The 11,959-nt window shown below is 49.3% G+C and overlaps 1 protein-coding gene across 1 annotated transcript; it reads right to left on the bottom strand.

The window, feature by feature from the left end:
- Positions 1 to 3,908: 3,908 nt before the first annotated feature.
- IRX6 (iroquois homeobox 6) lies at positions 3,909 to 10,189 on the bottom strand. The gene is made up of 6 exons (XM_043988127.1): positions 10,145 to 10,189; positions 8,784 to 9,065; positions 8,370 to 8,479; positions 7,449 to 7,753; positions 6,521 to 7,168; positions 3,909 to 5,185 (listed from the first exon to the last, which is right to left on the bottom strand). The coding sequence occupies exons 1-6, from the start codon at positions 10,187 to 10,189 to the stop codon at positions 5,178 to 5,180; spliced, it is 1,398 nt and encodes a 465-aa protein (XP_043844062.1). The 3' UTR covers positions 3,909 to 5,177.
- Positions 10,190 to 11,959: the final 1,770 nt, after the last annotated feature.

Raw genomic sequence — 11,959 nt, forward strand, 5'->3', positions numbered from 1 at the left:
GTCCCATCTCTTGTTGTGGTTCAGGCAGGTCTTTGAAAACAGTGCATTGTCTGTGTGATGGTTGGACTGTGCATCCTGGAGTGGCTACAAAGGGCTGCCTGGGTCCCTTTCTGCTCATGTGGATCTAGGCTGCTTGCATGCTATGCCTTCTATCTACCTTGGCTTGTCTCTGCTAAGAGGCTCTGCAGGTTTCTGGAGTAGCTCAACAAACATTAATTATTGTCTTTTATAGGCAATATACTCTTCTAGGCAGAGGGGAAGGGTGATATAAAGACCAAAGAAATGACACATATCTGATTCTAAATGAAATGAGCTTCAAAAACTCACATAAAAGGCAATTATTTTCCTGCCTTGAATTTATTCTGTAAGGTTTTCAGCTAGCATGGTACATGATCAGTTGCCTACAGAGAAGAATATGAAGGACTATTTCATGATAGAAAAATTAAAGGGTTGACAGAAGAAATGGCTGTCTGGGACACAGTCCTGTGGCACACCAAACTGCCAGTGATAGAATCAGTTGAAGAAAAGGGGAAAAAATGCCACCAGTATCTAAAAAGAGAATTTTACTGGACTTCAGTATTTAAAAAATTAACTGCCCTTGGACCACATATTCCTATGGCTTCCTGGTATTATCTTTTGGTCATTTATGAATTAAGGACCCTGTCTGGTTGGATCAAAAGTGAGGGTATGGAATAGGGTTCAAATAGGATAGGCAGTGGGCATTACAGTGGCACTGAGGTGGCAAGAACCTGGGATTCAGAAGACCTGGGTCTAGTTTTGGATTGGCCACCAACTAACTAGTGCTTAAGTAAGTATTTTCCCTTTCTAGGCCTTGGTTTCTGCATCTGTTAATGGGAGGAGTGTTAGATTAGATGATCAGTAAGCTCCCTTAGAACTCTAATAGTCTATATTCACAATACTCATTCATCTATGACATTCACCATTCTATGTACTGAAGTACTTTTCAGCTCCAAAATTTTATGATGTGAGGTCACTTTTAACTTGAACATCCCATCTAAATGACTTCTAAGGTCTTCTCCAGCTCTAATATGCTATACAATTCCATATATATGAAATATGTGGATGAATGATGATAATAGGATGGGATAACCAAGTGCAATTCCTTCTTTTCCTTCTTCCCTAGAACATCCAGCTGTTCAATTTTGGGATAAAAAAACACCATAATATAGTTTTTAAAAGCTGATCCCAATGAGGAGATTGAAAGAGAATCCAGATTAAGTCAATCAGGGAATGTCTGCACCTGTTCTTGAGGAGATTACTTTCTGGGACAAAGCAGGTCTATTCCCTTCCCCCTAAGAGGTGGCCAGGATGAAGTGATGGGGGTTGGGAGACAGAGGGTACAGTCATTTGGGAAGTGTGTGATCTCAGTAGGTGAGGTGAAAGTAAGACAATGAGGAGATGCCAGGTCACTCACTCCAGAACATCTAGTTCTAGGGCAAGGCAGGAATGCCAGAGTTCCTGATCCTCCTGACAAGAGATAAGGATGAAATGGAGAAAGGCAGACCGTTTAATGTCTTCAAAGAATCCCCAGGAGTACAGAAAAGCCAGGTGGAGAATATTACCCTGAATTCAGACACTCAGTCCCTACTCAGTCCCTTTGAGAAGAGCAGGAGGACCACCTTGGCCAGTGATTATTAGCATGAGGTTTGGGGCGGGGGAAGGGGAGGGGAAGAGAGAGAGAGAGAGAGAGAGAGAGAGAGAGAGAGAGAGAGAGAGAGAGAGAGAGAGAGAGAGAGAGAGAGAGAGAGAGAGAGAGAGAGAGAGAGAGAGAGGGAATTTTAAATTTTAAGTGTGAGATTTACATCAGGGCAAAAAACAAAACAGGGCTTGATTTGTTTAGTTGGTTGTATGAATTTAAAACTTTGATGGAAAAACGTTAATAATGCAGGTTAGACTTTAAAATGTGTCAGGGTACTTTGTTATACATTTACCAGCATACCGTCGGCTCTGCTAAATATATGGCCTTGAGTAAGCCATTTCACACCTGGGGTTGATCCTCATCTATAGAGGGGTTGCACTACACCATCTTTAAGGCCCCTTCCAACTCTTAAAACCTACCGTTCTAGGTTACACCACCCTAATCCCATCTACAGAAGGAGGGGGGGGGATAGGATGTCACACCTGCTTTATTAGTCTGGGAGCTATAAAGTCTCCTTCCTCCTTCATCTCTCTCAATTTGCCCTGAGGTTCGAACGTGAGACCCTCCACAACTCCAAACGTCTTGGATTTTCTTCTTGCTATTGGAATATTAACTTCACTAGGTTTTCGGATATAGAGCTCCCAGTTTCATTATTGCTTCTGTCCCTTGCACCCCCTCCCACTTCCACTACCAAAAAAGTCCTTGACTTCTAACCTCCGCCCCCTTCTCACTCCCGTTTTAGTCAAAGCAGTCTTCTAAATATGACTCCCCGGATAACATTTGGAGAGGTTTGCTCCGTAGGTCTCACCGAACCTAGGAAAATGGAGTGGGAAGTGAGGGACTAGGGAGATCAGACTGCTTCTCTGTTGATTAGAACGATGGAAAAGGAATGAGGGTCAAGCATCCGGCCTTTGTGAGCCCCTGAAAGCCCAGCCCATTAGCCTGACCTCCTCCAGCATCTCCACCAAACTCCTGAAGGTTTTAGAACAGCGCTGAGTTCAACCGGGTGCTTCTGGATTCCAAGTGGGTAATGACATAGAATCTTCATTTTACAGAAGGAGCTGAAGTCCGGAGGCGCGGGTAGAGGGAGGGGCTATTTGGCAGAGTAGCCAAGTTAGTGACAGAGTCTAGCCAGCTGGGACTCAGCTGCCAAGAGGCTACTTACTAGCAGATTGAAGGGAGGCAGGACAGGGATCCTCGCTGAACTCAGGGGAAAAAAAGGCTACGTGGGCGCCTTGGCACTGCCCAGACTCCTCAGGGACCATTTCCCAGGACTAATCTTGGGCCGAGCTGAGGAATGGATGATTGGACACAGCACAATAACCATTGCCCTAGATCTGGGGGCTGGAATATTCTGGCCCTGAGAAGGGCTACCTGCGTCTTGGGAGGGGGCAGAGGGAGGGACACTGGAAGCCTTGAAAGAAGCTCCAACTAATACTCTTTATTACAAGCGCTAATCCCGCAAATCCGACTTGAAATAATGTTTATCTTTTCGCAGTTTAATTTCCCAGACCCTAAGCCGCGGGTCAGCGGTGCAGACTATGTGCCCCAGGGGAGCCACAGAGAGAGCCAGGGTGAGGGAGCAGCTGTTCCCTAGGACTGAGAAGGGGCAGAAGAATGGGGGATGGGGAAGAGGTAGGGCAGTTTCTGCGTCTATAGGAAACGAATTTGCAAAGGGGCTGGACATTTCATTTGGGTGCCCTTTCACTCTGGTTTTCTACTACTTTGGCCCTCTGAGATGTCCTAAGTCTGGTAGGGAAGGAAGAGAGTTGAAGGCAGGCACTTTACCTGAGACTAAGGAAGAAAGAAGAAAAAAGGGGCATTATGGAAGGGGGAGCCAAGGTAGGCAGAGAGGAAGGGAGAAAGGAAGGTAGGAAAGGGGAAAGGAAAGATCAAGGGGAGAAAGGGGAAGGGAGGAAACCAGAGAAAGAAAGATACTTCCATTGCTTACCCAACATTTTCTCTAATATCTTGGTAATCATTGTCTTTACCTGAGGACACCTACCTCGAAATCTTTCTCCAAACTGAAGACTTTGGTGGCTTAAATTGGAGAGATAATAGGGCTGTGAGTAATGACCGGGAGAGAGTGAGAATTGCTCAAATAAATGAAATCACAACACGAAAAGTTCATTTCTTCAGCCCATTTTAAACTTTCAGAACTGGAAGGCAAACCACCAGCTCCCCACCGAGTCCCGCCCCAACCTCCAGTGACCTAATCACGCCCTTTTAAGGCTACTCTATGCTCGAATCTCCCACTCTCTCGTAGCAACTGAGAAACTTCCAAACTTGCCTGGGCGCTCCCCTCCAGGTTCCGTTCTCGATTTTTTTTGTAGTGATCTCGCTCACTCACAGAATGTCAGCTAATCTATTGGCCTCAAAGGGCTGTCTGTGACCCGAGGACCAAAAGGAGAGTTGGTGTCAAGCATGTCCTTGGGGCCGACGCTTTCATTAACCCTCATTGTTAATTGAAGCAACTGCGTGTTCATGGTTCTGGAAAAGGGGACAAAGCTTCTTTCTTTCCTCGCCCCCTCTCCGTTTATTAGGACGAACAGAAAATGTTTGCTGCCACACCATTAAACAGAAACAATGCTGAGCTCCTGCCTCCCTCTTTAGATTTCCCTCCCCTACTTCTCGCAGAGCCGGGTCCCTGGCTCCTGGAGGGCGCTGACCCACTAAGCCGGCCCTGCTTCGCCCTTGGCTGCCGCTCAGAGGGCTTGTCTCGTTGGGGTTCAGTTCCTGGGGTGGAGGGGGGCGAACGAGGAGTGGCCGGGGCAGCCAGGGCTAGCAGAGGCGACAGACTCCATGATGGGCGAAGCTGAGTTTGAACTCCAACAAGGTCCTCTCCCGTTACTCCTGTCCGCGCCTTTCAGGGTCTGAAGGGGCACTTGGAGACCCTCCCGCCTGACTTTGGGGAGGTTTTAAAGCCGTCTGCTTCAAGTGAGCCCTCGTTCAGGTTTCCTTAGCTGGAAACATTCCCTTCTTCTGCTTCCCAAGCCCCAGACTGAAGAGTTTGTAAATATATTTTACCAAAGAAAAAGCAAATGGGCTTTTTGTGTTTGTTTCTGAGGATCCAAGTGGAGAATATTAAGATCGGCTTGGCGAGGGTGGACTAGTTGACCACTGTCGGTGAAATGAGAACATTTGGGGATTCGGAGTTTCGGTGCTTTAAACTGTGATGGACAAGGGGAAGGAGGACGGAAGGAAAAGATGAACGCTTCCCCTTCCTACTTTGAGAAACCAACGGTCCCATGCTTGAGACCACCTCGCTTAGTCCCTTCTTTGCTCTCCTTCCAAACGCTTTCAGCCTGTGCATTTATTCCGAAAGCTGTGCATTTGCAGGCTGCTCCCAGCTCTCAGTGAAAGGACTGGGAGAAGCTAGCCACAGCATGTTTGTCCATCTCTTTCTGAGGCAGAGAAAACCTGCCTTTGGTGTGTCTTAGTCTCTGGGCTTGCTTAGGGGCGCGCTTTGGTAAACCGAACGGTTCCCAAGGTTCTTCGTCAAATCTCAACTCTTGCGCTAACCTGCTGAGAAAGGACAGAGTGATTAAAACCCGAGGCAAGCCGCTTATGCCAGGCAGGCCTCCTTAAACGCAGATAGGGCTTGTGGAGGGTGCCAGGTCAAATTTCCGGAAATTACCCAAGTAGGGGTCACGTTACCTGGTATCTTACAAATGGAAACTCATGGTTAGGTTTGGGAAGACAAAATCTAGAGCGCATTGCCTCCCTACAAGGACAGCTTTGAACCCAGGTATCTGGAGACTCGTCTCATTGCCAACTCATTTACCAAGATGACCCTCTGAGAAATCGCTCAACCTCAATTACTCCGGATGCTGCTCCTCAGAGAGCAGCCACTTTGGGGGAGGGTAAAACTCCTTTCCATTTCAGAAATGTAAGATAGTCTGGGCTATCCACATTCTCTGTGGATGAGCCCGCCAAACTCAAGCACCAGCCAAACATGGGGGGGAAATCCTGAAGCACATAGTAGGGCAAACACAGAGGTGTGAGAAGAGACCTTTCTGTTCTCCATTACTGCCTCAGTTTTCCTACTTCACTAGGCTGGGTTTTCATAAATGCATTTCAGTCAGATGAATCTACACTCCCTCAGGTGTGTCAATGTGGGTGGTAAAAAAAGTTTTGGGTTTGGAATGCAATAGCTGTCCACTAATACTTCTAGTATGACCTTACAGAAATCATTTTTTTCTGGGCCTTAGTTTCCCTAGCTATATAGTGAAGGCACTAGACTAGACCTTTAATGTGCTTCCATCTATACATCCTATGATCCACGGGGCCTGCAAGGCCAGAGAAGTAAGGTGTTTTGACATCTACCTCAACTCCTAAGCACTGGTCTAAAAAATAATCGTTTTTGAACAGTGGATTTGACAGCATGCTGCCCTAGGCAAACTTCTTGGAGTGCTATGCAAATGCAGTATACAAATACAATCAAGTGTCGGGTGATTTGGGAATCCACACTTGTTTCTTTCTAACTGTTCCCCTCCCCTGATGGTTTCTTGGCTCTAGCGGGAAGGAGGGCCTGGGTCCCAGGGGCCCTCAGCTGGCTCTGATCTCCTTGGGTGCCAGACAAATAGGCTTTGGGATAGGCGGGCCAGGAAATCGCTACTGCTTCCTCCCAGCCCCGGGACAGGTGATTGATTGGGCTGCTGCCTTTAGGAACCATGAGTTTATTCCCAGACAGCTGGAGGGAAGGGCTGGCTTGTAAGTGATTGAGAGCTCCAAGGTAGGTAGTGTCTGCCTCTAGCCCTACGGGTTAGAGGGGAAAGAAAGAGTGGGGAAGTGGGCTGAGAAAACTTAAGTATCCCAGAAATATTTCCCAGCGAGACAACACAGTCGGGGTCCCACTACCTTCAGCTCCAGATGCATATTGGCAGGGTTCTCCCAGCCCCGGGTAAGAGGCGCAGTTCAGCTGCAAATGCTGCAGGTTGAAAGTCGAATTTCTAAAGATCTTGGCTGCCTGGGGTGGCTCCTCTAACACCATGCAGCGGCTGGCCTGCACTCTCATGCCAGCTAAGGCTGAAGCTTCACAGCCCTGGCCCAAAGAGGAAAGTCTTCCGGGGGCCTGCAGGTGGGGAGGACTCTGAGGCCCTGCCTGGACCTCAGATTGTCCCGCTAGGATACTGGCCCCAGCAGTGTGAGCCAGAGACCAGATCCGGGGCTTCTCACTGGGCCCACAGTGAATCTGGCCTGCTGGTCCCATCCAGGCTTCCAAAAATTCCGATCCCCGGGAGCAGGGAGGGTTATTGCAAGGGAACTCAGGTGGAGTTCCCTGCTGCTTCAGGTTACAGTCTTCTTTTTCAAGCTCAGTCTGTGAAACTTCGAAATTGGTTGCTGACTCTAGCTTCCCATCCTTTCCTAGCCTATCCAGTTTGTCCACAGCGTTCTCTCGGACCTGCTCTTCCATTTCGTCTTCTTCCTCCTCTTCCTCACCTTCTTCCTCTAAGTCTTCCAGATCACTTAGCCGTAACTGCTTGGTCTCTTTGCAGGCTTTTGTATCTGCAAATAAACCAGTCAGCAGTGAGAAAAGCAAAAGGCCTCAATTTGGGGAAGTGCCTGTGAGTGGGGAGCTATAAGGTGCAAAATCCCTAGGTTGATGAGTATATTTGCATTTAGATTCAGTTACTAAATAATACCCCCCCATCCCTGTAACCCCAGGGCCTTAATCCTAATTCTTTGCTCTGCATTTGGGAGGGGATTTAGCTTGGTCTTCTAAAACCTCTAGGTGGGCACCCCTCTAAGGCCATGAAGATTTCTTTCCTCCTTTTCCCCATCTTACCTTTGCCTTCATTTGTTCCATAGCTGTCTTCTTCTCCCCTCCTCTCCTCCTTTTTCTCTTCCCCTGCCTTGTTCTTGGGAGACCAGGTCATCTTATTCTCCTTCTTGAGGCGTCTCCGAGCATTGGCAAACCAGGTAGAGACCTGAGTGAGGGTCATCTTGGTGATAATAGCTAACATGATCTTCTCACCCTTGGTGGGGTATGGATTCTTTCGATGCTCATACAACCAGGCCTTCAGAGTACTAGTAGTCTCTCTGGTGGCATTCTTGCGCCTGGCTGAGCCACTGAAGTCCACAGAGCTGTACCTGTCACCAAAAGATGGGGACATTCCAAAGGAAAGAAGCATTTTGGGGTGGGAATAGAAGGGCATAGGGGAAAGATAGGTATGATGCATGTGTTTTGGTGGGGCTGAAATGGGATTCCTCTCACTCTAGGCTAACGTAGTGGGTTAATCTGAGAAAGAAAACAGATGGTGAGGAAGAGGTAAGGAGGGGGGACACTTTTGTGTAACTTCTATTGGAAAACTAACATACACCATATGAAACCCAGGAATTCTTCCTCTTCTCCCTCCTTTGTCTTCTTTCTCATCCTTACTTCATCCTTTTTTCCCCTATTTTTCCTAATTCTTTCCTTCCTTCCTCTACTTTGCCATTCATCCAACTCTTCTCTTTCCTCTTTCTTTCTTCACCTATACCCCTTCCTTATCCTCTTCTCCCCATTCTTTTCCTGTTCTTTCTCCCCATTCCCTTATGTTCTCTCGACTCATCCTTCTACTGTCTTTCCCCTACTTTCCCACCTGTCTGGCATCCCCATCCCACCTCTGTTCCCCATTCTCCATCTCCATCCTTCTCTTATTCTCTATGTCCTTAGTCCTTGTTGCAAAAGGTTGTCACTACAGATGGGATGACCTCCTGGTCTTACCTCTCATACTGATACTGCCCCAGGGATGGTTCATAGGGGTAGTAGGCTCCTGGCTGAGCCAGTCCAGCAGGGAAGCTGCCTGTTGTCTCTTTGAGTTCATATTGAGGGTTCTATAAAAGGAAGCAGTGTTTAGTTCTGTGACCCAGAATGATCTGGTTGTTGCAGGCATGCTAAGGAAAGTGTAAATATTTCTTCCCTCTCTGGGACTCCACTTCCTGCCTCTTCTGGGCGATTTTTCTGGGCCTTATCTCCCCTCTTCTCACCTGTGCCTCACTGAGCACACACACAGCCTTACCTGCTCTGTGGTTTCCAACTTTCCCCAAACCCAGCCCGGACTCCTAAAGGGAGGAGGGGGAGGCAGTTAGTTATAGGGGTTGGAGTTGGATGGGCAGTAGGGTAGGAGGCAGTATTCACCAGAGCGCTGTAGAGAGCCTGAGGCTCTGGACTGTAGGGCAGGTAGCTGGAGTAGCCATGGGATGAAGCTGCGGCAGCAGCCGCAGCAGCGGCTGCGTAAGGGGAGCCGTAAACTCCTAGGGCTGTGCCGAGCTCCGGGCGCGCACTGCTCAGGAGTCGGTTCTCGTAAGGTTGGCAGCAGAGGGTGGAGGCCTGTGTCGAGCCGGTGGACCCATCCGGGACTGGGGCTGAGCGAGGCGCCGATTCACAACAAGTGGTGCTGGGGTTGGCTGGCACTAAAAACTGTGGAGGGTATGAAAGAGGAAGAAAGACAGGGTAGGAAAACAGGAAATCTTGGTCAATTGAGTCAGAGGGCCAACTTTAAAAACCTGGAGCTGACTGCAGATTTGGGAGCCAGCTCACTCAATTCCATCCATCCATTCGACATACACTCTTTATAAAACACCTGTTATGAGCAGGAGGGAGAAACAGAGATGAGTAAGTCTCAGCTCTCATTCTCTGAGAAATTTAAAGAATCTGGGAATTTGGTGGCATTAAGCTCCAAACCACCCAATTCAAGTTACAAAGGCAAGGACCAGGTAGGTGTGATGGTGCTACTCTGGGATCTGAGCCGAGACCCTTCTTCGTCCGTCTTTACCTGAACAATCAGTGTTCAGGCCCTAGGCATTTTAGAGAGTATATCAGGTTCCCAAACCTATCCAAAACCTCATAGCCCAACAGAAAACAGCCCAGGGAGAAAATACATATAGAATAAGGGAGTGATAGGTAATCAACTTGGGGATCCAAATACGTTGGAAAGAGCACTGGACTAGCAAGCAAGAGACGAGTTCTGGTGGGGGCTCTAACACGATCTTGCTGTATGATCTTAGGCAAGTCCCGGGGCCTCAGTTTCCTCCTATGTAAAATAAGGGGATTGGACCGAATGATTCCTAAACTCCCTCCCATCTCTAACAGTCTTGGATTTTAAAAAAGATTTCTTCTAGCTTTTTCTTCTGTGGGTTTGATGATTTCTAAGGAAATGCCAAAACCTAGAGACAAGGAGAGAAATAAACGAAACCACAAGTCCATAATCGGGGTGCCTAGATTTCTCAGCAGACAGAAGAGTCTGAGAAATAGTGGAAGGGGAGTGGGCGTGGGAGGGCAGGTCATGGCACAGTTGGCAGGACCCTGCTCCTTCCAACCGAGCAGCAGAAGCTGAGGGAGGAGGGAGTGCACACACAGACACGTGTGTATACACACATACACAGACGCACATGAACACACCCAGAGCAGAAACCTCAGAGAGACGTCTGGGCCACACAGCCTGGGGAGAGAAGCCTAAGCGTCTAGGCACCTCCGGGGGCTGCGGCTTTGGCGCTTACCTGAGAAGCACTGCTATACGGGTATCCAAACTGAGAGAAGGACATGGTCGCGTCTTCTGTGCTACTTTATTTTTATTTAATTTTTTTAGCCCTTTTCCGCAGCATGGGCTGGTTTCCAGGTTCAGCTCCGCAAATCCTAAAGGGGACCCGCGGATTGTGCTCTCGCAGCGCCTTCTTAGACGCGCGCCGGTTCCCAGAGCGGCCTCCTTGGCCCAGCTAGAGGAGAGCGAGGGAGAGGAGGGGCCTGGAGCGGAGCAGCCGCCTGGGTCTTCGGCGGCTGGGCCAGCGCTCTGTAGGACTGCCCTCCGCCTCCCAGGTTAAAGAGAACCAATTGCCCCATGGATGAGGAAAGGGGCGAAAGAGGGTTCAAAAAGGCGCCAGACTGGGAACCTTTGGAGAGGGTGGCGAGTCAGATTATTTTCTGCTCCTGGGTTGTTTCGCAGTCCTCCGTGGGAAGAGCAGCAAAGTGACGTCACGGTAATCCCGGGGCGGCGGGACCCGGGGACAGTTGGCTGTGCCAATCGTGGCACGCACCGGCCGCTCGCACTGCCTCCGACACTTGTTTCGTGTTGTTGTACTGTTGTGCTGAGAGGCACGCCAAAGACACCGACCGGCCTGCCTCTGCGGTTGGTCTTTTTCTTTCTTGTCTTAGGCACACACGCGCACACACGCACACGTACACCCAGTCACTCCAAATTAAATTTGAGAAGTGGAGAAAAATTACACCAGCCCTACTCAACCGGCCAGGAGCGCTGGGAACTCCCTGTCTCCCCAAAGCATCTAAAGTGTAGAGAAGCAAAAAGGCAAAAGAGAAGCAGAGATCGAGATAGGAGAGGAGAGGGAAAGACAGAGAGAGGGGATGAGAGAATAAAGGAAGGGGTTAGAAAGGGGGGAAAAAGATATAGAGGAGGGGAAGAAAATAGAAAGTGAAGGATAAAAGTAAGGACAAAAGGTAAGCGAGGAGAAGAAAACAGCAAGATGGACAGAAAAGAAAGAAGAGAAGAGAGAAAAGGAAAAGAGATAAGCCGTGAGGTGAAGAAAGAGGCGAGAAAGGGGAGGAGGTGGAGGAAGCAGGGTGGGAGAAAGCTGGCAGAGTGCCTGGAAGAAGGCAGGTAGGAAGGGCAAGGGAAGCTCCGGGGAGAAGACTACAACCCTCCCCCCTGCCCCCGCCCCCGCTTCCCCTGGGCGAATGGGCATCTTTATTCCTGCAATAAGTTTGTTCGCTCTACAAGGTCGGCGAGAGTTCTGATTTAAAAGAAAGATATCAGTGTCAGTATGCCTAAACCTATCCTTGCCCCTTGACACCCCGCTTTCCCCACTTCTCCAGGTTTGATGAGTATGCCTCGTTCTTTGTCTTTATGTCTCTGGCCCCCTCAGTCTCTGAATCTCTCTTTGGCTTCTCTCCCACCCACCCTTCATCCCCACTCTCAGAGATCCTTTCCCAGCTACTCTAGGCTCCACCCGGGACTTGACCCTCCTGCCTTCTAGGGGTCTCCCTGGGGAGAGGCAAGTGGCAGCATCCGGGAGGGGGCGGAGGCTCAGGAGAGGTCGGAAGGTAAACTGTCTCCCGCCGGGCGGGGCCGACTCCAAGAAACGCGGGAAGAAGACCCACCTCCCAGATCCTGGAAATGGAGGGAGTCCCAGGCTGCGGAATGAGACCAACCCTCTCCTCTGAAGGAGAACCCTTCAGAGCGCCTTGGGGACTTTCGCAAAAGGTCTGATTCCCTACCTTTCCCCCTTCTCCTCCCCTCCCGCCTGGAATGTAGGCGTATTCTCGGAACCCAAGCCCCAGTCTGATCGGTTGCAGTGATTGGC

The sequence above is a fragment of the Dromiciops gliroides genome, chromosome 2 (assembly GCF_019393635.1).
Source record: "Dromiciops gliroides isolate mDroGli1 chromosome 2, mDroGli1.pri, whole genome shotgun sequence".
Taxonomy (NCBI): domain Eukaryota; kingdom Metazoa; phylum Chordata; class Mammalia; order Microbiotheria; family Microbiotheriidae; genus Dromiciops; species Dromiciops gliroides.